The 25,754-nt window shown below is 41.1% G+C and overlaps 2 protein-coding genes across 4 annotated transcripts in view; both read right to left on the bottom strand.

The window, feature by feature from the left end:
* Window positions 1-25,754, bottom strand: part of LOC146617916 (N-acetyllactosaminide beta-1,3-N-acetylglucosaminyltransferase 3-like) — a 115,815-nt gene that overhangs the window by 2,366 nt on the left and 87,695 nt on the right. Inside the window, exons 1-2 of one of the 3 annotated variants that reach the window (XM_085372161.1) lie at window positions 5,290-5,349; window positions 806-917 (exon numbers count right to left, since the gene is read on the bottom strand). In XM_085372161.1, the coding sequence (XP_085228287.1) occupies window positions 806-819 (14 nt within the window). In that variant the 5' untranslated portion in view covers window positions 820-917; window positions 5,290-5,349. Of the gene's footprint in view, window positions 1-805; window positions 918-5,289; window positions 5,350-25,754 lie in introns of those variants that run through there. The other 2 variants (XM_085372163.1, XM_085372162.1) reach the window with 2 other exon arrangements.
* Window positions 9,046-13,507, bottom strand: LOC146617920 (potassium voltage-gated channel subfamily V member 2-like). The gene is made up of 2 exons (XM_085372882.1): window positions 12,227-13,507; window positions 9,046-9,327 (listed from the first exon to the last, which is right to left on the bottom strand). The coding sequence occupies exons 1-2, from the start codon at window positions 13,490-13,492 to the stop codon at window positions 9,046-9,048; spliced, it is 1,548 nt and encodes a 515-aa protein (XP_085229008.1). The 5' UTR covers window positions 13,493-13,507.

The raw sequence follows: 25,754 nt of genomic DNA, 5'->3' as shown, positions 1-25,754 counted from the left end.
GAACATAAACCTATGTTCCCTTTATTAGCTAACAATACAGTGGTTTTTAAAACACTTGTTGACTTGTTTGTATGTTACAATTGCTCTCTATATCTGTGGCATAGGCATAAGGTGAAATTATTTTTCAGAATATGATCCTTTGCTCTGAATGTGGTTTTAAGAGTAAACTTGTGATTTCCTGAAACATGAGGACAGAGTGCACTTTAACTCTAGAATGATCACGTACCAGTGTTAGCTCAGTGATCGTTACAATGGGCCTTATTATAATGTTGCCTTTGTCTTGTCTTGTAATGTGATACTGTATCAGTAAGGGTTGTGTCACTTTGGTGTGATCGTGTTTGCAGGCTGAGATCTACACTGAGGTTTCACCTGTTAAAATCAATCCTCAAACAGCTTAAAATGCAGCAATGGGTGTTATATTCCTTCCAACAGAGCTAATGCTGGTGCCTTAATGGTAGACCGTGTGGTGCACATGGGTTGACCATTCAAAGCATTCATCTTCCTGTTTTAAATTAAACAGAACATGTGTTGTGTTGAAAATATTTGTGCATGCACACAAAATGCGACACGCATGTAACAGCATATGTTTTTCACACATCCTTTTTACAGTACAGTTGATGTTTGTTTTGCAAAAGACTGAAGCATCATTTTAATTATCAAATTCTTTGCTGTAGCCCTGACACCTCATGGGCTGTGGCTTAACACTTATGCAAAACTAACATTTTGGTTTTAATTTGAAATGAAGGCAACACCCTCCTACGAAAAAACATACAAAAACACTTGGGCAACAGGAATGCAAACTCACCTGCACCACGACATGACTCTCAGAGTGACAAGCCAGCAGGAGTGAGGAGACCGAGCTTCAGAGCAGACATGAAGCAGCTGGACATGTGCCTGAAAAATCCACACACAGGATGCTGTCACACAAAATAAAAATAAATCAAATGTTGTTTTGTGTCCTCAGAATGGATGGAATATGTTACATAGGCGGTTTCTGACATTGAGTAATAAAACCACACAGTCATTCTGAAAGAAGCATTAAGGGGGGAAAAAGAAAGAAAGAAAAGGAAGTTCCCGGTCCACACAGGCTTTTGTGTGTTTTTTAAATGCAAATCTGACAGCAATAAAACTCAAAATGTGCAGTGTAACAGTGTTCAGCAATCCTTAAGCATGTTAGTGCGGTAGGACAGCTGCGGCAGATTGCTTTATGTTGTTATTAACCTCCTAGGACCTGGGGCCTGTTCTTCGTACCGCGCTGAGTGAGTTAGCTGGATGAGATTGTTGACGATTTCGCGTGATCCTGGATCGTTCGGTTCCCCGAAGCCCATCCGGGACTTGCTGTCATAGCAACAGAGCCGTAAGCGTAAACCTGCTGGGCAACACCATAAACCTGCTGGGGAGCAGGTTTACTTTATGTAAACAGGATTAGATCGCGCCCACGCAGGTATGTCCGCGTCATTCATACGAAAGCAACAGCGATATTCCACCACTGTTTCACCATAAATAAATAACATCAATGTAACTAAAGATAATGCAGCACTTGATCCTTTTATTGATTTCACACAGATACATACAGGTCATTCCCTAAAAAAGGGAAATGTACTATTAACATTCTATTACATGTATGTGATTATTACAGATGTAATTCATATTTCAGAGTAGTAATTGTAAATTACTTCGTGTAATCAAGATGAGAGACCACGGCTATAAAAGCGAAGGTGGATTTGGGAAGTCTGTCGCAGTCATATCCTGTCCGTTTACGCGAGCAGCCCATTGCGGAAGGTGCAAGATTGATAAGGAGAGTTTTCAGAATCCAGCGTATATTGCGGGACAGACAGGATCCTTTAGCTCAGCGCGACAGTGTGCTCATAGAGAGATATCGATTTTCCCGTGAGGGTATTATTCACTTAACCAACTTGTTGACGAGGGGGTGCAGGACCACCACCTGTCTTTTTTTTTTGCTCTGCCCTTTTCTTGGTTGCTGTTATGAACAAACAAACAGAGTATTCCAGGGTCTCTTTCCAAGAGACGACAAGCAATATAAGTGATAAATATTACCATTCTGTAGAATATTCTTATATTTCACTTTTACTTGTTCCCATGTTCTAGTGGGTCCTGTTGTGGCTCTAATGTGAAAGGGGATATAATATAACATATTATAATATAATATAATGTAATATAATATTGGATAATATGGTGTGATATGATAAATCTACCCTACCGCCTACTGGTGTTGGCCAGAGGGGCCGATGGCGCAATATGGCAGCCTGGCTTCTGTCAGTCTGCCCCAGGGCAGCTGTGGCTACAACCGTAGCTGCCTCCACCAGTGTGTGAATGTGAGAGTGAATGAATAGTGGCATTGTAAAGCGCTTTGGGTGCCTTGAAAAGCGCTATATAAATCCACTCCATTATTATTGTTATTATTAAATTACTTACGAGTTTGATTTGTCAGCAACTTTCTGCCAGCCCTCTCTCCTTGCTTTTGCAGCCTTTGCAGTGTTCCCTTGCGTTTTAATTAAACTCTGAAACTCCTGAAATCCCTCACTCAAGAGTTCTTGCTCTGCTGCCGAAAAATACCGAGCGCGCTCCTTCGACATTTTCGCCGACCAATCAAAGGGTTGCCGATCAATGTTTCTACTATCGATGCGTAGCCCCTGTTGGGCCACCCAGTGATCTCACATTACTTCATCCAGCTATACTAATCGTCAACAACAGGTGTGTTCGGGGAACCGGAATAGCGAGCTCAGAGTTAGCGCGATGATTTGGTCTTGGATGTTTCATTTGATCTTGGATGTAGTAAGCGACGTACGAAGCACAGGGCCCTGGTGTCCACATATGTGGACATCACATTTTGGGTTATTTAGACCAAAATACTCAATTTTGCTCAACATGGGCCTGATTTCTACTTACAAGGACATTATATTGCTACTGTTCTATCAAAATTTTAAACAAATATCCTCATATGTGGCTCTTATTTTTCTTTTAAAAAAAATCTGGTAATTCTTTGTTTTTACATTAATTGGGCCTCAACATGCCCAAATATCAAGGAGAAATTAAAAATGCATGTCGTGGAAGAGTTCGGGTCTTAGGAGGTTAAAGCAGAATTTTCAGTGTTGACCATTTTAACTGTTACTAGTTTTCTTCCTCTTTGTCATGTTTCGGCTGTGTGGCAGGCAGGAGAGGACCCAAACGCAAACTCACAGAGACAAAAGGTAAACTCAAAAAACACAGCTTTATTGCTGGCGTGAAGTGGGACACGAAAAACAATACAAAATAAACTAAACTGGGAAAACTAAAGCACAAAGAGCCACAGGGAAAAATCACACAGCTATGATGGAGACTACGACACTGACAAAGAGAAACACAGGGCTTAAATACACAGAGGGATAACGAGGGAATGAGACACAGAAGGAGGGCACAGCTGGGAGAAATCAGGACTGGACGAGACAGAGACGCAAAACTAGAAACACTCACATGAGGCATGGACCTTCAAAGTAAAACAGGAAGTATCACACAGAGACGCGAACTAGACACAGTGGAGACAGCAACTAAGAAACAGAGACAAACCATAAGGCAGAGGTCTAAGAACCAAAATACACAGAGGGAAATACTCAGCTTTGAACACAAGAGACTAGACTAGAGGGAGTAACAAAAGACCAACCATGAGAACATAATGCACAATGCAGGGTGACAGAAAACAAGAAACTCAAACATGCAAAGACACACCATAAACAGAACAGAGGGGGCACAGAGAGACATGAAGGGCAGGGGAGACTTAACATGGGTTGAAACACAAGGGGGAACTAATAAGCAAATCAACATAGGAGGCCTAATGAGCTAAACATACTATAAACATCAAAATGAACTAAAACTCAAAACACTGGGTCCTAAGACCCAGGATCGTGACACTCTTTTGTTTTGCGTGATTTTTGTGTAGTTGGCACAACATCAGGGTAAAGTCAGGAACAATGGGCTTAGCTTTGGATTCCACAAAAATGGACTGGAAAACGAAAGTTAACTGCACAGTGTCGTGAGTATTTGATTTGTGACAGCCACGACATCAAAAACAATTAAAAAGATGAATAACATATAGGCCTATTTTAAAATTATTTTTGCTGTGTGTGAAAGTGTTATTTACTAGGATCGCTGAATATTTCTATGCTTATTTCAATTTCCTGTTACAATACAAAGGACAATTGTTAACCAGTTACATACTGTGCAGACTCACGAATACAGAAGGCTAGTTTTGTAAAAAGCAAAATGATAAACAGCAGTCAAATTAGTCTTCTGGACAAGGTAGAGAATGATTGCACAGGTTTTAAGTACACTTGTCTGGTTAAGACTTTCACTTGTAATGTGGTTTTTACTTTGTGGTGTTTCTACTTTCAGACAATGAGAGCTCCTTTCAGTCTTGAACATGTCCAGGTACAACAGTCATTTGAAGAGATTTAGAAGATATGCCTATTTACTTTTTAATCTGCAAGTCCGATGGTTATTATATATATTTCTTATTAAATCCTTTCATAGTGTATTGTCATCAAAGCATCAGTAGCCACAGGCTGTAATCTTTTTGCCAAATATTATATTTTATTTTTGTTGTTTGGTCTTTGTTGTCTGTGTTCTCCAGTTTGTTTTAAGATGGTGCCATTTAGTATTTAGTTAATATCTGCCAGCTCCATCACACAGAAGGCGTATTAAACAAATGTAATTTTTATAAACCATCGGGAGATTAAAAGAAGCATTGGTGAACATTTAAGTCCATTTTTTGATTTTTGATTTTTTTTTTTACATAGTGTCATATTGTTGAATGGACAATAGTCGAGCTTTAAGCGACGATTATTAGTTTGTAAAAGGAATTTTTAAATTCCTTTGGCTTCCACAAACCAGACAGAGTTTGTGGAAGCCAAAGTAAGCAGAGTAAGCAAAGTAACACGTCGCGCATGGCTGAAGCATCAGAAGACATTTATCTTTAGCTTTCGTCGAGTTCTCATATAGCGAGTCATGCCTAAACTATTGTAAACTAATCTAGGGGACAGTTAAGATTCATAAAATAAGAGATTTTAAAAAGCGACACTCCAAAAAAAAATTTTTTAAACAGCATTTGTCGTCTATGCGTAATTTCTCAGGAAACTGTGTTATTATAGCCAGTAATATATCCCAATTACGCCGAGTACAAACTAAACATGTGATGCTCCCTATGCCAGATCCCGTTATTTACGGAAACTTTATTCGAGGACGCGCACGGGCACAGAGACAGCACTTCGCGAAGCTGCTGTGTACAGTACTTACAAGTTTAAGAAGATCGCCCCTCTCCTGTGTCTGTAGTGAAGTCAGACTAATAGTGAATCCAGAATCCGGTGGCTGAAAAGCTCAGGTCCCTGCACTGCAGGGCGTTGTTCTGTCCGCCCCGTGCGTCATCTCCTCATCTATTGCCTGTCGGTAACGATCTGCGATCATCCCCTATGACTATTTTCTTTCACAATTTCAATTACTTTGACTGTTGATTAATAACAAATATCTATAGAAATAATATTACTTGTGATTATTATAGGATATATGATATTATAATACTTTAAATGAAGTATAAGTATTACAATATCATTAAGACGCTGCTTAAATAAAATGTACTATGATTACCTAATAATAAAACCTTAAAAGTAAAGGTTATTCCCTATTAGGTTAGCTGTAGCTGTAGGAGGTGGAGCACGTCATCAACTAATCAGAAGGTTGGTGGTTTAATTCCTGGCTGCTCTGGTCTGCATGTTAAAGTATCCTTGGATAAGATACTGAATCCACTGGATTTTGAATGCGTGTGGATGTTTGATAGAAAGTACTTAGAAAAAGTGCTTGGGTGATTGAGGTATTCACCATTTATACATCCACTAGTAGCATTTTACACAACGCAGTCTAAGGAAATCCTTTAGCAGAATTTATGAAAGATCACATTATCCAGTTAAAGATTTGAGCTTCCTTTTCAACCAAATGGTCGGGCATTGCACAGCTACAAGCATTTCACCCCCCCCCCCCCCCCCCCCCCCCCCCCCCCCCCCATGTCATACTGTGTATGGCTGTGTGTGTGTGTGACAAATAAAATTTGAATTTGATTTGAATTTGAATTTGAAATGGGACACTTAATATAGTTAAAACTCTACTTGCAGGGTTAGTCGTATCTGTAGAGACAGTACTTCGCTGTAGGACACAGCTAAATATCACCACAGTAAAACAAGAAGACCTTAACTCATGTGGATGGTAAAATGCTTTTAAGGGCTTGGCCTTGAGATTTAAATATTTCCCTGCACTTTGTCTTCAAAAGCTTTTTAATCCCTTTCGGATTTATCGTGAAAATATTTCTTCATCTTTCTGTTTTGGTTTTTTCTGTCTATACAACACTTTTCAGGCATGCTTCTGTGTAAATTTCAACCAAAATAAAAGGAAGTTCTTTCTGAAAGCCTGTTCTTCCTCGTTGGAGTGCTGCCATGACCATTATTACTCTTCCAGTGACCTTCGTTGTTTAAGCGCTCATGGTCTTAAATTTCCTCTATTTTGCACACAGTTTTTTGACCGGGGCTAGAAGGACTCCAAACGCTTTCAAGGACCTTTTGTACATTTTAAAACTCATTTTCCACGCTGCCAAGCATCAACAATGATAAGTCAAACATCTTCAAGAGTTGAATACTAAAAGTGTTCGCACTCCCTGCTGATTCCTGACAGAAAACACCTGATCCCAAGTTCCCCTTCAAGTTTATGTTTAATCCCAGAGGCTGTCCTACTTTGCTATCCCCACACGTTGAATGATTTTTAATTGAATAATTTTGCAATTTTGAATTGATCGAGCATGTTTGCCTCGCGTGTTCAACCTTTAGCACTTGGGTGAAAAAATTACAAATATTTCAGTTCATATTTACACTGAAATGTACATGTTTACGTGAAGCATAACAACTAAACATAGAACGTGAACCTCAAGGTTTAGTTGCCATCGGCCTTGGGATTTTTTTTTTAGTCAAGGGTTAAAAGTGCTGAGTTAAGCATAGCATAAAAATACTGCTGTAGTATATGGAAATATAAATGCGGTTATAGTTTCTGCTGTCATGACACTAAAGCAATTTGGAGAAATGAAAGAGAAAGACAGGGAAGGGGAAGAATCTAAAGCTTAATCTTACCAGACTAACTGCATTTCACTGTGAAATATGGATTAAAAAGTCACCAGTGCTAGGACTGAATGTATTATGCTCTGTGTGAGTTTGCAATACCTGATGTAATATGCTGTGTAATCTCTTTTAAAGACTGAAACCATGCACAGCTCAGTTGACTACGAATCTGGAAAAATATGTGGCTGTAAGGTGATATGCAGCTTTTTAGTCACCAGATGTCAACTCGGGTGAATACCTGCTGGAGAATTCGGACCTGTATACTAAACAGCGCACTCCACCAAATGAAGTGATATCTTATGGAATAGTGGGGTCTACCCCTACAGCAGACTATCAAAGTCATTTAAATATAATGGGCAAGTATCAACTTTAAATCTCCCCAATTACATACAGACCAATTGTCTGTATCATCAACTCGGTCCCCTATAACATGTCAAAGTTTCTGGCTTCAATCCTCAATCCGTTAGCAGGCAGCTCTAAACACCATATCCAGAACACCTTGGATTTTTTTGAGAAGGTGTTGTGTTCTGTAAACACACATGGATCAGTGTAATCAGTCTGACTCTCATCATCCATTGGAGCATAAACTGGGTGTCATCAGGACACTACAACACAGAGCAAATTACATCCCCACAGACCGAGTGGCCAGGAAAGCAGAAGAACATCACATCAAGAAGGCCCTGAGTAGGCCCAGCTGAACATTTGTCAAAGCCTTCCCAGCTTTGGCAAAAAGAAAGCTCCAAGGTATCCAGGAGAGAAGGACAACTGCTGCCTAAGCACTTTAGTGATCCCTTGTGTGTCAGGAGTACGGGAACAGCTAGGACGCATTTGAAACTGATCTCACAGCCCATTGCTGTTATATCTTTTACTATTTTACTTGCTATGATTGAGCATGCATCAAGACTTTAAAAAAAAAGGAATTTCCACAGGACACACAAGGCAAAATAAAAGTAACATATAGAAATGTTTACAGTAAACACTGTTAAGAACTGGGAGCACCGGTCTAATGACAGGAACTGTTGTGAAGTCCTCCCCCCAGACATTAAATGTGAAAATGACCTTTTATTTTCCTGGTACAGAGCTCAGATAAGGCCATATAAACATTTTCTTTTATCAGGCATCAAGCAGTGACGTGAGTGTAAAGAAACTGCACAGAAAATGCAACTCTCTTTCAATAAACATCTATTTTAAGGACAGTTTTTAAAAATTGTTGGTAATTTATTACTTAACCTTTGAGGCTAACATACTGCAACATAATAGATGCAAGTTTTGTTGTATTCATTTGTTTTTATTACCGTAATCCCAAGTCATTTGGGAACAGAGAGAATACATTTTCCTCTTGGCACATGTCAAAACCTGCTCACATTTTATCCAGAAACGTTTGATTTGACCTTCACCAAAACATCGTGTCAAGGTCGTTATTCCTTAGTACAATTTTGCTTTAGCGGGAAATCTACAGTGTAACCTATATGGTAACCAGAAACCCCTTTTAGCCCTGTTTGGTATGTCGCAGTCGCATGTGACACATACTTAAAAAAGAAGGTGTCATTGGCAGGCATTCATTATTTATAATTCACTGGTGTCAGGTGGAAGATAAGCATCACGATGGATTCACCTGAGGTTAAAATACCTGGGTTGGACATCCAGGCTCCTTTTCAATCGCATGAATTACTTACATACAAGATACATACAAAATGAAAAAGAAACAGTGGTGCATGTGGTAGTTGTGAAACTACCAGGCCTGAAATTGCATCAGTACAAAGAAACTTTCCACTTCCTCTTCCTGCCCTCGTTCACATGTGCTAGGTTTAATTTTTTTGCACCACATTTTAACTTTTGAAGGCAGCTTGAGGCTGCAGCACGTTCACAGTACACAGTGGTCATGTATGAGATGCACTTAGCATGGGGATTGGGCTGTGGTGTCATCTTCTTCAAAGGGATGGAACCATGCATCCATTTTACGCTTGAGTCTCTTCTTAAGCTGAAAGCGGCGCTGGACTGAGGTAGAATTGTAAGCTTGGGTCTTTAGTTTGCTGTAGTAATCAGAGAACTTGTTAAACAGGAAAGAAATCGGCATGCCGTTGAGGATTATCCCAAAAGTAATGCATCCAAAGGCCACGATGCGGCCCAGGATAGTTACAGGAACCACATCCCCGTAGCCCACAGTGGAGATACTGACCTGAGAGAGAAAAGGGGAAACAAAATCCTATGTTCAGTTTCCAGGAATGTTTCCTTTAATCAGAGTTATTTTTGATTCTAAGAATGAATTAAAAGTTTACACTAACAAGTAGTACAGCTGGCCTTGAAAATGTCTGCTGAATCGACACTTACTTGTTTAATTTCACTTCAAAAGCAACACAAAGACATTATCTGAAGTCTGCAGTGCAAGTATAAACATTAAAATGTGTAACTTTATTGGACAGTTCTGTACAATCAGGCTGCTGCTTCCATCAAAACCTACACCCTAGCCTCTTTGTGGCTCTAGCAGGTGTCAAAATACTTAAGAAAAAGCACAGACAGCAGACCACTTCCGTTGACCAGTGTTAGGATTGCCATCTTCTAATTCTTTATGAGAAAACAGTTTGGGCAGGGTTTGCCTTTCATGAAATGACATTTAAGAAATTTATGCAAATAGACTAAAAAAATGCTGAGAAGAATTTAGTTTTTTAAGCCAAACATAAGTACAGATCACTGCATGTTACATTTGTGAAAATCAATTAATTTCTGTGTTTGACTAATAAGTAGTGGAATAATAACCTTTGATCTAGAGAGTATTTACATTTCTAGACAGGTGAAAGTCACACTTGTAGGTGTTAGAACGTTCAACTTATTGCTCAGGGGAAGAGTAGGTAGGTGAAAAAAGACTGCAAAAGGAAATAAGCGGCTGGTTTGGGTTAGGTGCTGTAGTACACATTTCTTTGACACTTAGAGCCCCCGAGAGCAGCCAGTTGGCTTTTCTACCTTTAAAACCTACCTTTAAAACCCGCCTACCAGTCAAATGGCTTTTAGCTAGGCTTTAGCTTCAGCCAAGTGGAAGCTAAATTGGCTAGTCATTCATATGTAAATTAGGTTGTTACCTGAGAATTCTGATGGGGAGTGGGTGTGTGAGAATGATTGCTAATTTCTAACTGCCAACTGCCTCCTTGTTTGTCCGGGGGAGCTGCTAAAAGCTGTGAATTTCCTTTTGTGTTCGTCTTGATGCATTCTCAATCATCCAGGGAAATAAATCTCCAAAAGTCACCAACTTGGAGTGTTTCAGTTTGCCATCTTAGGGAGAAATCAACAGACATGGGTGTATGTCCTTTGTTGCTGAGATTTATTGATAAAAACAGTACAAAAAACCAACCATTTGTACACATATTTACAAATAATAATAAAAAGTGAGTGAGTACATTTCAACATTTTCAGCAATCACTCACAATCCTGGCACTGCCATGGTATCTCTGCATTTACCACATGTGTATCTGTAGCAGTGAACACATCGCACAGTGGCATGATTGTTCTTGCATTTGTGTTTGACCTGACACATGGCTCTCTTTCCAGGGCTAGGTGTGGAGGGTTGTGTCCAAAGCAACTGTTCTTTTCTTGCCTTCTTCCCAGCTACATGAGAGTGAGCCAACTCTCTTGCAAGCTCCACCAGGAAGTCCACCCGTCTTTCCTTCGTCCCGGTGCATGCTTGATACAGCACATGTGCATTCAGTGCTGCCATGTCAATCATGTTATAAAACACGGCAACTGGCCAGCGCCGTGTTCCTCTGCGGACAGTGTACTCCCGAACCATCTGGTCCATCACATCCACGCCACACTTTGTTTTGTTGTAAAGGGAGACAGTGTTTGGCTTCCTTTTGGTAGTGTTATCAGTCTGAACCACGCTGTGCATGCTGCTAAGAATATAGACTGTCTTCTTCCGTTTGGCCGCATACGCCGTCAGCGTGGCAGCAGAGGTTGAAAACACCTAAGAAATAAGATAAATTGTTATTTCCATAGCCCTTTTACACACAATGAAACACATAAACATAGAACCACAAAAGACCTGCAACATACCTGAGTGGTGAATTCATTGCGATCTGTCTGTCTAGTGGATTGAGGAATTTCCCTGCGAATCTTGTTGACTGTGCCGAGGATGGTGGTTTTCCGTCTAAGAAGTTTTTGCGCAAGTGAAAGCGATGTGAAAAAATTGTCCGTGGTAACATTTCTGCCCTTGTCTAGGAATGGTTCCATCAGCCTCATTACTACATTTTCAGAAAGTCTCTCCCCACTGGGACGATTGGGGTCCTTGCCAAGATATGGGAAGACATTGCAAATGTACTTGGATTTTAGGTCGCAAGCCACCCAAAACTTGATCCCAAACTTGTCAGGTTTACTTGCAATATACTGCAGGAAACAACACCGAGTCTTTGATGGGAAAAGCTGTTCATCAACGGTGATATGTAGACCAGGGTTGTAGCACGTGATGCAGTTGGTGACAAATGATCCCCACACACTGGAAATGCAGACTACAGATACCATGGCAGTGCCAGGATTGTGAGTGATTGCTGAAAATGTTGAAATGTACTCACTCACTTTTTATTATTATTTGTAAATATGTGTACAAATGGTTGGTTTTTTGTACTGTTTTTATCAATAAATCTCAGCAACAAAGGACATACACCCATGTCTGTTGATTTCTCCCTAAGATGGCAAACTGAAACACTCCAAGTTGGTGACTTTTGGAGATTTATTTCCCTGGATGATTGAGAATGCATCAAGACGAACACAAAAGGAAGTTCACAGCTTTTAGCAGCTCCCCCACCCCCTCATTCACACACCCCCACTCCCCTCCAGAATTCCCAGATAACAACCTAATTTACATATGAATGACTAGCCAATTTAGCTTCCACTTGGCTGAAGCTAAAGCCTAGCTAAAAGCCATTTGGCTGGAAGGCGGGTTTTTAAAGGTAGAAAGGTAGAAGCCTGGCCGGCTGGTGTTGAACCTTCCTTTTATTAGCGCACATAATAGGCAGATGTTTGCTTAGAAAGAAAAAGTCAAAGGCAGACGTGGAGATGTGGAGTTTATAGCTACAGACAGTGATACTTACTGCTGCCCACCACCAGGCGTACGGGATACTGCTGATGAGAGAGCCTTCGGTTTCCCTTTCTGCTGAATGCAGAAGAGCAGAGAATGTGAAGATTCCCAAGGCGATAAAGAGAAAAATGCAATAGGCCTCCTGGTAGCACCTCCGCAGAGTAAATGCAAAGGCCCTCATGCCGGTCGAGTGGCGGGCTAGCTTCAAAATCCGAAAGATCCGCAGCAACTTGACAATTTTGAGGACGTGGCTGAGCTTACTGACCCGGGCCATGGCCCTGAGGTCTTCTTGTGCACTCACATCCTCGGAGTCAGTAAAGGCTTCAAAGATGATCTGGACAAAATAAGGCATGACTGAAACCATGTCCACAAAGTTAAGTCCGCTCTTCAAAAATAATACAATGTCAGGAGTGGTGATGAGACGAATCAAATACTCAAAGGTGAAGAACACAATGGTGACGATCTCTCCCCACTCCATGTAGGTTTTGTCATCGATTCTGTACGACTGTAGTTCTTCCACAGTGTTGAGACACATTGAAGCGATGGACAAGAGCACGAAAAGGTTAGAGAGCAGAGTGAAAGTCTTCGCAAGAGTTGACGAGTACGGATTCTCCACAATGTTCCACATAGTCATCCGAACGTCCCCAAACATCATGTCCTTGAAATAATCATCATTGTACTTTACCTCGACCTCAGCCATTAGTTCTCTTTCCACCTCCAGGTTCTCCTTCAACTCATCTACCTTCTCCTGAAACACCATCCAACAGCAGAGCTGTGTGTCCTTCAGGCTCAGACCCCAGTATGCAATTTCTTCCTCAAAGCTGATGGGACACATTTCCACTATGATCCAAAGCACTCCGGTTGCATAGAAATGGCAGATGTGGTGAAAGAAGGCAGGATCCCGGTCAAAGAAGAACTCGTTGCTGCACACAGAGTAGTCATCACAGAGGGTGAGGAGTTTTGCCTGGTCCCGGCAGAGAGCTAAGGAACCTATTCGAGTGTTAGGATATCTAACTGCACACATTCTTGGAATGTAAAACACTTTCCCTCCTACATTTAAGTTCATGTTTTGCTGGGGTTTGGGTGTCTTCTCACCTTTAGGGCAGTCATCTTTAATCCCAGGATAGTCCAGATTCTTCAGTGAGCTCCACGCTTTGGCTGTTTTTTCCTGAGAAAATGGGAATGTTTTATTACCCTTTGTGCACTTTGAGAGAGAGCTGACACTATAGCAGGAGCTCTGCAAACATGTTTGCAGCTGAGCGTTCTCTGAGCAAGCCATATCAGCTGTGGTCCAAGACAGGAAATGCAACAGAACAGAAAGAGGAAAACAACCATTAAAAGAAAGACTCTGAGAAAGGGATGTAATCAACACATGGTAAATCCACGAATATCTGATCCTGCAGCCACTTCTGACATCCCAGGGAAAACGGGGTTTTCCTGTTTGATGGCTCAGCTGTGGCTGATATGGTGACTCCTGGAAGTTAGGGGACAGAAGGAATTTCCTCTGTTTGTTACAGCAAAGACAACACATTGGACTTTACGACCAGAAGATCAGGACAAGCAGCAGGGATTTTATCCATTTAATCTCATTGGGACCTTTCCAGGTGCCTTTAAGTAGTTGTATATTTAGGTGGGAGGGGCATGGAGGGCAGGATTAGTAAACAAAGTTGCTTTAAGGATTTTGAACCTACGCAGGTACGGGGAAAACAAGCAAACCTCACGCAGTAAGGCCTCAGCCAACCAGGAAGTGTAAAACCAGAACCTCCTTGACGTGTAGACAACAATACTAAACACTGCACCACTGTGCCACCCTCAGTGGTCATTTTTTTTAAAATTAATATTGAAATCACAGCATCTAAATTTTATACACATAAAATACAGGATAAAATGAAATGGAATGAATACTACAGAATGTACATAAGGTGCAGTTGCAGTCTGGCAGTGTGAGCAGTGTGACAGTTCAACTGTTTAAGAGGGAGATGGTGAGGGGAAAGAAACTGTTCCTATGTCGGGTGGTCCTGGTCTGCAGGCTTCTGTACTGTCTGCCAGAGGGCAGCAGGTAGAGAAAGTCTGTGTCCAGGGTGTGAGGGGTCTGTGATGATTTTCCCCGTTTCCTGGTTCTTGAGAGGTACAGATCCTGGATGGAGGGCAGGGGGGCGGCGATGATCCTTTCTGCTGCCCGTACAGTCCGCTACAGTCTGCTCCTGTCCTGTTTAGTGGCTGCTCCATACCAGACTGTGATGGAGCACAAGACAGACTCAATGACTGCAGTGTAGAACTGGATAAGCAGCTCCTGTGGAAGACTGTACTTCCCCAGTTGTATCAGGAAGTACATCCTCTGCTGGGTGTTTTTGAGGATGGAGGAGATGTTGGTCTCCCACTTCAGGTCCTGGGAGATGGTGGTACCCAAGAACTTGAAGATCGCCACAATTGACACCGGGCTGTCTGATATGGTTAGGGGGAGCAGTGTTGAAGGATGTCTCCTGAAGTCCACTGTCATCTCTACAGTCTTCAGCACAGATGGCAGAAATGTGGGGTTTTACATAAATAACTTAGAGTTAACCTGACATCAAAACTTCAGTATCTTTGTCTTGAACCCAACAAGGTTTATCAGCCTTAATAAAATGCAGTCCAATTCTTCAATTTCTGCAAAACAAGTAAGTAAAGTTGTATTTATATAGCACCCTTCAAGACAAAAATCACAAAGTGCTTCACAGAAGCTAAAACAAAAATAAAAATCAACCAAAAGCAAGTTTAAAAAGATGAGTTTTTGTAACTAATTAGGTTAATCAAAAACACATCAGTAACACGACTGGGTATAAAAGGAGCATCTTAGAGATGTAGAGTTTATCAGAAACAAATATCAGCAGAGGCTCACCAATCTGCAAAAAAGAACAACAACAAATCAGAGAGCAATTTCAGATTAAGAGAGACTTTGAATATCTCTTTTACAGTGCATACGTACTGTTGTCAATAAGTCCAGAGAATCTGGAGAAATCTCTGTCCACAAGGGACAAGGCTAATACTTGTGATCTTTGGGCCCTCAGGTGGCATTGCATTAAATGAGAGAGATTACTGTCTGTGAACACAGTTCATAGTGCCATTCAGATACAGGTTAAAACTCTATAATGCAAAGAAGAAGCTATCAGTTCTATTTGTATGGCGCCAAATCACAACTACGGTTGACTCAGGGTGCTTTATATTGTAAAGCAAAGACCCTACAAAAATACAGAGAAAACCCAACAATTCAATGAACCCCTGTGAGGAGCCACTTGGTGAGAGTGGAAAGGAAAAACACCCTTTTAACAGGAAGAAACCTCCAGCAGAACCACACTCAGACAGAGTCAACCAACCATTGTCATATACGTGTGCACTTACAGTTAAACGGCACATCAGTCCACTGAAGCAGAAAAAAATCTTCCCACACAAAATGAGCACAATGCAGCACGGTTATCAGGATAGACTGTGGGTGGTTACATTCTCTGCATGCTACACTGATGAGGTTTGAACTAGTTCACTGACTTAGTAAATTATTTATGAATGTAAGTGGATGTGAAACTTAAAACATGCTTTGACTACACTAGGAATAAGTCTCTTCTACATTTGTCATGAGACAGCTGTGTTGCTACCAACACACACTCGTTGGTTAGATAAAAAAGGGTGTGTAAATCCTGTATATGTGTAAGACAGATTGTGTAAAATGTAATCCATTGGTGAATAGTTCACTTGGCTATCTGAAAAAACCCACCCAACCACACACAAAAAAAAAAACAGCTGGGTGTTGCCCTAGATTGATGGCTTATGTGCTGTGTTGTGTTGAGGTGGCTATAAAAATGAGATTACACAAACTGCTGAGGACCTGAAATCCTACATCAGAGCTGCAGGAACTGCTGTCCTCACTTCACAGACACTTAAAGAATAGTTTTAAAATACTGACTTCTAATAAATCCCTCATATTAAAGAGACACTACCAAGCTATTCTGTTTTGCCTCTGCACTCTCTACCACTCACTGTGACACAGAGTAATCTCTCAGCTTAATTAACTAAGCGTGATCTTCTCCTTCTCCTGCTAACCTACTTATCTCACTTCAGTGAACTGATCACAAGATGAAATCTGCAAGGGACAGAGGGGGATTGGGCAGCTTTATCGGAATACTACAAACATAACACAAACTGGAAACATGGAGTTGGTAGTGGTGCAGTGAGTGATGATGTTTCTAAACGTACTGACAGGTGTGTTTGATGTGCTGGCCAACCAGAAGCTTGAAACATACAATTTCACTAAGGTAACAATGTTTCATAAGCGACATCACTTCACAATACTTTCTGCAAGACCTCGAATGGCGTGAGCCTCTTCAGCTGGATGAAGATAAAATAGAAACAGTTCCATCAAAGGTTTTTTTTTATTTAGGCAAGGCAAGGCAAGGCAAGTTTATTTGTATAGCACAATTCAACAACAAGGTGATTCAAAGTGCTTTACAGAGACATTAGAAACAAGAACAAATAAAAAGCATGATTTAAAATTGAATAAAACAAGCAAATAAACTAACTAACTAATTAACAAACAAACAAACAACAGTATATAAAATCAAAACAGATAAAATCAGAACAGTAGATAAAATCAGTAGTTAAATGTAAGTTTTGAAATTTAAGCTTAAAGTGTGGATTTGGTGCTTTATTCAAATGCAGCTGAGAACAGGTGAGTCTTCAACCTGGATTTAAATAAACTGAGTGTTTCAGCTGATCTGAGGCTTTCTGGGAGTTTGTTCCAGATATAAGGAGCATAAAAGCTGAATGCAGCTTCTCCGTGTCTGGTTCTGACTCTGGGAACTGATAAAAGACCGGATCCAGATGACCTGAGGGATCTGGATGGTTCATACTGGGTCAGGAGGTCATTGATGTATTTTGGTCCTAAACCATTCAGAGCTTTATAGGCCAGCATCAGAACTTTAAAGTCTATCCTCTGACGGACAGGCAGCCAGTGTAAGGACCTCAGAGCTGGACTGATGTGGTCCACTTTTTTGGTCTTAGTGAGGACTCGAGCAGCAGAGTTCTGAATGAGCTGTAGTTGTCTGACTGATTTTTTAGGTAGACCTGTAAAGATGCTGTTACAGTAATCAAGCCTACTAAAGATGAATGCATGGACTAGTTTTTCCAGGTCCTGTTGAGACATCAGATCTTTTATCCTTGATATATTCTTGAGGTGATAGTAAGCTGACTTTGTTATTGTCTTAATGTGTTTTTCTAAGTTTAGGTCTGCATCCATCACTACACCCAAATTTCTCGCCTGGTTTGTGGTTTTTAGATGTATAGATTGAAGTTCTCTGGTGACCTGTAATCGTTTTTCTTTGGCGCCAAAGACTATTACCTCAGTTTTGTTTTTGTTTAGCTGGAGAAAATTGTGGCACAACCAGTCATTGATTTCCTCAATGCATTTACCAAGAGCCTGTACAGGGCCTCGGTCTCCTGGTGACATTGTGATATATATTTGTGTGTCATCTGCATAGCTGTGATAGTTTATTTTGTTGTTGTTTATAATCTGTGCCAGTGGGAGCATGTAGATGTTAAACAGAAGGGGTCCCAAGATGGAACCTTGGGGAACTCCACATGTGATACTTGTCTGCTCAGATGTGAAGTTACCTATTGATACAAAGTATTTCCTGTTTTCTACGTATGTTTTGAACCAGTTTAGTACAGTTCCTGAAAGACCTGTCCAGTTCTCCAGTCGTTTGAGTAATATGTTGTGGTCAACTGTATCAAATGCTGCACTGAGATCCAGTAAAACTAGGACTGACATTTTTCCACTGTCTGTATTCAGACATATGTCATTAAACACTTTGGTCAGAGCGGTTTCAGTGCTGTGGTTCTGTCTAAAACCTGACTGGAAGGCATCGTAGCAATTATTCTGTTTTAAGAAGTAACTGAGCTGTTGAGAAACTGCTTTTTCAATGATCTTACTTAAAAACGGGAGATTTGAGATCGGCCTGTAGTTGTTCATTTGTGTCTTGTCAAGATTGTCCTTTTTCAGTATAGGTTTGATTACAGCAGTTTTTAGTGATTCTGGAAACACACCTGATAATAAAGAAAAGTTGACGATCTGTAACAGGTCTGACTCTAAAGTCTTTGAGACCTTTTTGAAAAAACTTGTTGGCAGGACATCTAAACAGCAGGAGGAGGAGTTCAGTTGACCTAAGATGTCCTCCAGGTCTTTGCTGTTAATAGGTTGAAACTGTTTCATGGTGTTTAAACAGTTTTTTGGTGGACACAGTACATATCCTGGATCTGCTGTTGATGTACCAATTGCTTGTCTAATTTTTTGGATTTTTTCAGTGAAGAATTTGGCAAAGTCATTGCAGGCCATGGTCGAATGAAGTTCAGCTGCCACTGACACAGGGGGGTTTGTTAGCCTGTCAACTGTAGAAAATAAGACCCGAGCATTATGGCTGTTTTTAGTGATGATGTCAGAGAAGTAGGACCTCCTTGCATTCCTCAGTTGTAAATTATAATTGTGAAGTTTCTCTTTATAAATGTCATAATGAACCTGGAGGTTTGTTTTTCTCCATCTGCGCTCAGCTTTCCTACACTCTCTTTTTTCATTTTTCACCAGTGTGGAGTTTCTCCATGGAGACTTTTTCCTTCCAGAGATAACCTTCACCTTAATGGGAGCAATAGTGTCCATTACATTTAACATGTTAGCATTGAAGCTATTGACGAGCTCATTGACTGACCCTCTGGGCAGGTCAGGTGTTAATGGGAAGACCTGGTTAAAAATTGCACTACTGTGTTCAGTTATACACCGTTTTGTGATCACTGTTGTTGATATATTTGTGTGGGCTGAGATTTTACTTTCAAAGAAAACACAGTAATGATCAGACAGGCCCACATCAGACACAGTAACCTTTGAAATGCTCAGGCCTTTGGAGATCAGTAGGTCAAGAGTGTGTCCTCTATTATGTGTGGCCTCTGTTACATGCTGAGTCAGCCCAAAGTTGCCCAGAGTGTTACTCAGGTCTTTAGTCCCTTTGTCCTGAGGGTTGTCCACATGAATGTTAAAATCCCCAGCAATAATTACACAGTCAAAATCAACACAGATCACAGACAGCAGTTCACTGAGGTCATTAAAAAAGTCTGTGCAGTATTTGGGAGGCCTGTAAACATTAAGAAACACAACTTTGGATGGGGCCTTCAGCTGTAAAGCCACATATTCAAAAGACTGAAAACTTCCAGGAGATAGCTGCTTACATTGAAATGATTCATTAAATAAGACAGCAACCCCTCCTCCTCTCCTGCTCGCCCTGACCTCACTGATAAAACTGTAGTTAGGAGGGGTCGTCTCGATGAGAACAGCTCCACTGTTACTTTGGTCCAACCAAGTTTCAGTTAAAAACATAAAATCAAGGCTGTGCTCAGTGATTAAATCATTAATTAAAAATGTTTTCCCAGCTAGAGATCTAATGTTTAATAAAGCCAACTTAAGTGTTTTAGAGGTATTACTTGTCCCCTCGTGTTTGGGAGCAGTCTGTGGCACACAAGGTATGTTTACTATGTTTAAAGATCTTTTAGAGTGCAGCTCTCTGTGTTTTGACCAGGCCACATGTCTCCTGTCACCTAAAAGTACAGAAATTTTAAAACCTTCTAGTAAACAGGGTCCCAGCTTCTCCTGGGAAAAGTCATCACTGCCATAATCCTCACAGCCCGGACCCTTCACATATCACATATCAGACTGCGGAGACAGGGCATGAAGAGGAACTAAGGGGGGCGAGGCTGGGCAATGTGACTTCGATTGCTCTGTTGAGGGTGGGGCTCGATGGCGAACCTTTGGCCGCTCTGGTGGGGGGTTTATGGGGGACAAAAAGGGATTGGGACGGGGGGTAGATCTGAGCCCAGCATTGACCCGCTCCATCATCTCCTCAGTGAATTTCAGGTGTGGGGAGGAGGGAGAAAGGGAGGGGGAGGAGGGTGATGGCCTGTCAGGGGTTTGGGGGACTGGGGAAGGTCGTGGTCCCTTGTCCTGGTCGTTGGTGTTGTTGAGAGAGTTGGAGGCAAATAGGGACCCCTCTTCTTGCCTTAGATGTCTCTCCTTTCTGAGGCTCTTCCTCAGATGCCATGGATGTCTCTCCTTTCTGAGGCTCTTCCCGGGTGGGGGCAAATGGAGCTCCTCCTCAAGGTTTCTGCTGGGCTTTGTCTGTTCTTGGAGTACTGTTTGTTCCTCTTTATGAGATAACTCCTCGTTTATCTCAGCCTTGGCACCAAGCACAGATGGATGACGTATGGAATAAAACAAGTTGGAGGTGAACAGTTTCACCCCTGACTTGTTAAAATTAAATCCATTTGCTTTGAACAGATGCCTGCGTTCCCAAAAAATATTAAAGTGGTCAGCACATGCTGATATAAGCCATTTATTCAGTGTAAACAACCTGCTGAATCTCTCGTCTCCTCCTCTGACCGGCGGTACAGGTCCACTGATGAATACAGCTGCATTCAGAGAGTTTACAGTATTTAATAATCCAGTAAAGTCCCGTTTCAGAACCTCCGACTGTTGTTTGGACACATCGTTTGACCCTGTATGCAGAACAATGTTTGTCACAGTTGGATATTCATCTGCAATTTGAAGAATTCTCTCCTTCAGGTTGTTGACCATATCGTTAGGAAAGCAGAGGACTTTAGTGTTCTTACCGCACATCCTTTGTACATCCTTTACGGCAGAGTCACCCACAATCAGAGTTTCAGGCCTAGCCTTTAGCTTTCCCTGTGGCCTTTCACTTTTCAACAGATTTTCAGACCTTATTTCGCTGCTTTTAGATGGATGGTTGTCCGATATAGATCCAGGGTCCTTTGATAGTGGAGCAAATCTGTTCTGCAGTTTCACATTCAGTTGTTTTGGAGGTTTGTTGTTAACCTTCCTATTCACGGTTGTCCAGTCCTGTTTCCTCCCGTATACAGGGGTAGAAGAGCTTCTCTGTCTCGTAGGAAGTGAAGGCCAGTCGGTTTCAGAGATTTCAGCTCGCTGTGCCCTGCCTGTGATACGTCCTCCCCCTTCCAGGAGACATGATTTATGTCTTGGTTTTGCACCAAGACAGTCTAAGGGGGGATTATCACTTGAGGATTTATAATAATGCACAGTCTACTTTCTTGGTCATGTTATCTGTGCTCCTTAGCTGTGTACTAGCTTGCTCATCGCCATTGTTTTGAATCAAAGGCAAGGTTGTTTCATTTCCACACAGTCCATTTACCTCCACATTTACTTCTAAGCGATGAATTTTTGTCTCCAGTACTGCAATCTTCTGCAGGAGGCTGTGGTAGTCATCTGTGGAGAGGGAAGGCATCTTGTTGCTAGTTAGCCTAGCGGTTAGCACCTTTCCAGGCTATTGAGGCTGCTCGGTGCCCAGACGCTGTAATCAGACTTCAGCTGTGTCTAGGCCACAGACACACGGAGCGCTGAGGATAAGGTAACCATAAAATGTTGCTGTTTCTGTTAAGAACACTCTAGTCCTAATGATCTACAAGTGTCCAGAAGTTATCGCAGGTAAGCTCACACGGAAAAAAGGGAAAAAATCAGCATAAAAATCAATATAAGAAGCAAAGCATTCAAGAGCAAAGAGATGAAGTGTCCACACTCACAAAGGGGAGGAGCAAAAAAGGATAGACTTTAAAGTTCTGATGCTGGCCTATAAAGCTCTGAATGGTTTAGGACCAAAATACATCAATGACCTCCTGACCCAGTATGAACCATCCAGATCCCTCAGGTCATCTGGATCCGGTCTTTTATCAGTTCCCAGAGTCAGAACCAGACACGGAGAAGCTTAAGATTTCAGAATAACTCACGCTCAGTTCATTTTACACTGGTTCCTGTCAGTCTCTGTCCCCCATCTCAAGATATTACTGCTAGGTCTCTCACATGCGCCCGAATAAAGAGATCATATCGTATCTGTTTTAGCTTCTCTCCACTGGTTTCCAGTGAGGTTTAAAATTGATTTCAAGGTCCTCCTGTTTGTATACCACTACAGGATGTATGTCTACAGAATGTGGTCCTGTAGACCTAAAACTAAAGATGACTCACTCACATTTTTGCTCATCCTAGCCTCGGTGCCTTTTTCTGTTTAGCACCTACTAACATGTGCTTTACTTATTTCTTATCTATTCCCTTGCTTTGTTTTTCTCTATTCATTCTAATTTTTGTACAGCATTTCTTTTTTTTTTAATAGATATTCTTTATAAATAAAATTTAAGTCGAGTCATGTTTTACAGTCTTGATACATGCTGGAATTACTGAAAGAGCATCTCAACCTCTGACCTCATTAAAATCGAGAAAAACTCTTAAAGCTGGAGGCAAAAATCAGTTTTTTTCAAGTGTGTAATAAGAAACTACAACGAGATTTTATGAATGATTGTGACGTGTTGATTCCATCTCTAATTTATACATAATGTCTGTGACATCACGAGCCTCATTTTGCTAAAATGCAAATTGTTGTAATGTTACGGACATTAGACACCAACAGTTATTATATTTTCAGTTACTGCCAGTTAATAAGGCAGAACATGCTGCATGAGTGAACGGTAAGAGCGACATTTAAGACAGCAGCCATTTCCACTTATGTTTGGCATGCTAAAGATGAGCTGCCGAAGTTCAGACTGAGCGTCAGAACGGGGAAGATGCTGATCTGCTGTGGTTTTCCCACAAAATCAGCTCTAGGGTTTACAGAGGATGGTCCAAATAAAGAGAAAACATCCATTGAGCGGCAGTTCTCTGAGAATGTTTGCTAATGCCAGAGGTAATAATATAATCAGACTGCTTCAAGCTGCTGGGATGGAAATAGTCACACAGGATGCCACTCCTATGAGTCAATAACAGGAAATTGATGCTATTGTACCACAGAGGCTTTATCTAGTTTCTATTTCTGCTGCAAAATAATAATAATAATGATGGATTAGATTTATATAGCGCTTTTCAAGGCACCCAAAGCGCTTTACAATGCCACTATTCATTCACTCTTGCATTCAGTGCTAGGACCAATTCTGTTTACATTATACATGCTTCCCTTAGGCAGCATCATTAGAAGACATAGCATACATTTTCACTGCTATGCCGATGACACCCAGCTCTATCTGTCCATGAAGCCAGATAACACACACCAATTAGTTAAACTGCAGGAATGTCTTAAAGACATAAAGACCTGGATGGCCGCTAACTTTCTGCTTCTTAATTCAGATAAAACTGAGGTTATTGTACTCGGCCCTGAAAATCTTAGAAATATGGTATCTAACCAGATTCTTACTCTGGATGGCATTACCTTGGCCTCCAGTAACACTGTGAGGAACCTTGGAGTCATTTTTGACCAGGACATGTCCTTCAACGCACATATTAAACAAATATGTAAGACTGCTTTCTTCCATTTGCGCAACATCTCTAAAATTAGAAATATCCTGTCTCAGAGTGACGCTGAAAAACTAGTTCATGCATTTATTACTTCCAGGCTGGACGACTGTAATTCATTATTATCAGGATGTCCAAAAAACTCACTGAAAAGCCTTCAGCTGATCCAAAATGCTGCAGCAAGAGTCCTGACAGGGACTAGAAAGAGAGAGCATATTTCTCCTGTTTTGGCTTCCCTTCATTGGCTTCCTGTTAAATCCAGAATTGAATTCAAAATCCTGCTCCTCACATACAAGGTCTTAAATAATCAGGCCCCATCTTATCTTAATGACCTTGTAGTACCATATCACCCTATTAGAGCACTTCGCTCTTGCTCTGCAGGCCTACTTGTTGTTCCTAGAGTATTTAAAAGTAGAATGGGAGGCAGAGCCTTCAGTTTTCAGGCCCCTCTTCTGTGGAACCAGCTTCCAGTTTGGATTCGGGAGACAGACACTATCTCTACTTTTAAGATTAGGCTTAAAACTTTCCTTTTTGCTAAAGCATATAGTTAGGGCTGGACCAGGTGATCCTGAATCCTCCCTTAGTTATGCTGCAATAGACGTAGGCTGCCGGGGGATTCCCATGATGCATTGAGTTTTTCCTTTCCAGTCACCTTTCTCACTCACTATGTATTAATAGACCTCTCTGCATTGAATCATATCTGTTATTAACCTCTGTCTCTCTTCCACAGCATGTCTTTTATCCTGTCTTCCTTCTCTCACCCCAACCGGTTGCAGGAGATGGCCCCGCCCCTCCCTGAGCATGGTTCTGCCGGAGGTTTCTTCCTGTTAAAAGGGAGTTTTTCCTTCCCACTGTCGCCAAAGTGCTTGGTCATAGGGGGTCATATGATTGTTGGGTTTTTCTCTGTATCTATGAAGCGCCTTGAGGCGACTTTTGTTGTGATTTGGCGCTATATAAATAAAATTGAATTGAATTGAATTCACACACTGGTGGAGGCAAGCTACGGCAGTTGGTAGAGTCACTTTGGTGTGAACAAAACAAAAGCATAGATCCATCCTGCTCTGTATCACCAGTTTAGGCTGGTGGTTTTGGTGTAATGGTGTGAGGCAGACCTTCCTGGCACACATTGGACACCTTAGTCCCAACTGAGCATCATTTACAACACCAAAGCCTACCCGAGTATTGTTGCTTCTTATGTTGTAGCTTCTTGGGATGTGCACAAACTGTGTGATGCTGTTGTATCAACATGGATCAAAATCTGAGGAAAGTTTCCAGCACCTTGTTGAATCTGTACCATGAAGAATTAAAGCAGTTCTGAAAGCAACAAGTTGTCCAACTCGGTACTAGCTAGGTGTAACTAATGAAGTGGCCAGCGAGTGTATAGTTAAAAGAGGCAAACATAAACGCACAAACACAGTGAACTCAGGTCTGTTTGGAGTTATTACTTAAAACAGATCATTGCAGTGCAGACAGAGGTGCAGGAGGCTCCTGACATATAGTACAACTGGTGGTTTTTCACAATTGGATTAGCTAACATTTTCATATTTTCCATGCAGAGAGCAAAGCAGCCAAAATGCAAAAACATCAAATGTAGGAAAACATAAAATTCTTTATTTGACTCATTTACAGCAATTAACAGAATTATGTAAAGTACAGAGACAGCACTAAAGCAGCTACAATACTACTGCAAAATAAATAAACCCACCAAAATAAATACTAACCATACAAGTCAGCAGTTTGTACCAACAGATATTTTTTTTAAGGTCCAACAGAAAAAACAAATCAAGAGACTGAAATCAGATAAGGCATGTCAACCATTCAACAGCATCAACCATAACCGCATCAACACACAAACAAAAACATGAAGAAACCCCCAAACCAGTTATAGGTTTTCTAACAGTTGGTAATAGACTAAGAAAAAAAGCCCTTCATGTATTTATTTAAGGTCACTTTAAACTGAATTGAGATTCCAAATGATGCCATGAGCTGGGTTAGGAATGTTGAAATATTTAACTCAGCCAGCTTCTGAACTGGTAATAAAACGTGTGCTGCACAAAAGTGGCTGCTAGATAGTTGATGTTATATTGTAGAAAATAGGAAAGCGGTCTAACACTGAGGAAAGCTCTCAAAAGTTTATCGAACTAAGACGAAGAAAAAAAAAGGTGAC

The sequence above is a fragment of the Diplotaxodon limnothrissa genome, linkage group LG15 (assembly GCF_057381915.1).
Source record: "Diplotaxodon limnothrissa isolate DT_005_m linkage group LG15, D_limnothrissa_male_GT1.1, whole genome shotgun sequence".
Taxonomy (NCBI): Eukaryota; Metazoa; Chordata; class Actinopteri; order Cichliformes; family Cichlidae; genus Diplotaxodon; species Diplotaxodon limnothrissa.
The sequence above is the reverse complement of the archived record's forward strand: the minus strand, read 5'-3'. Positions and strand labels throughout refer to the sequence as shown.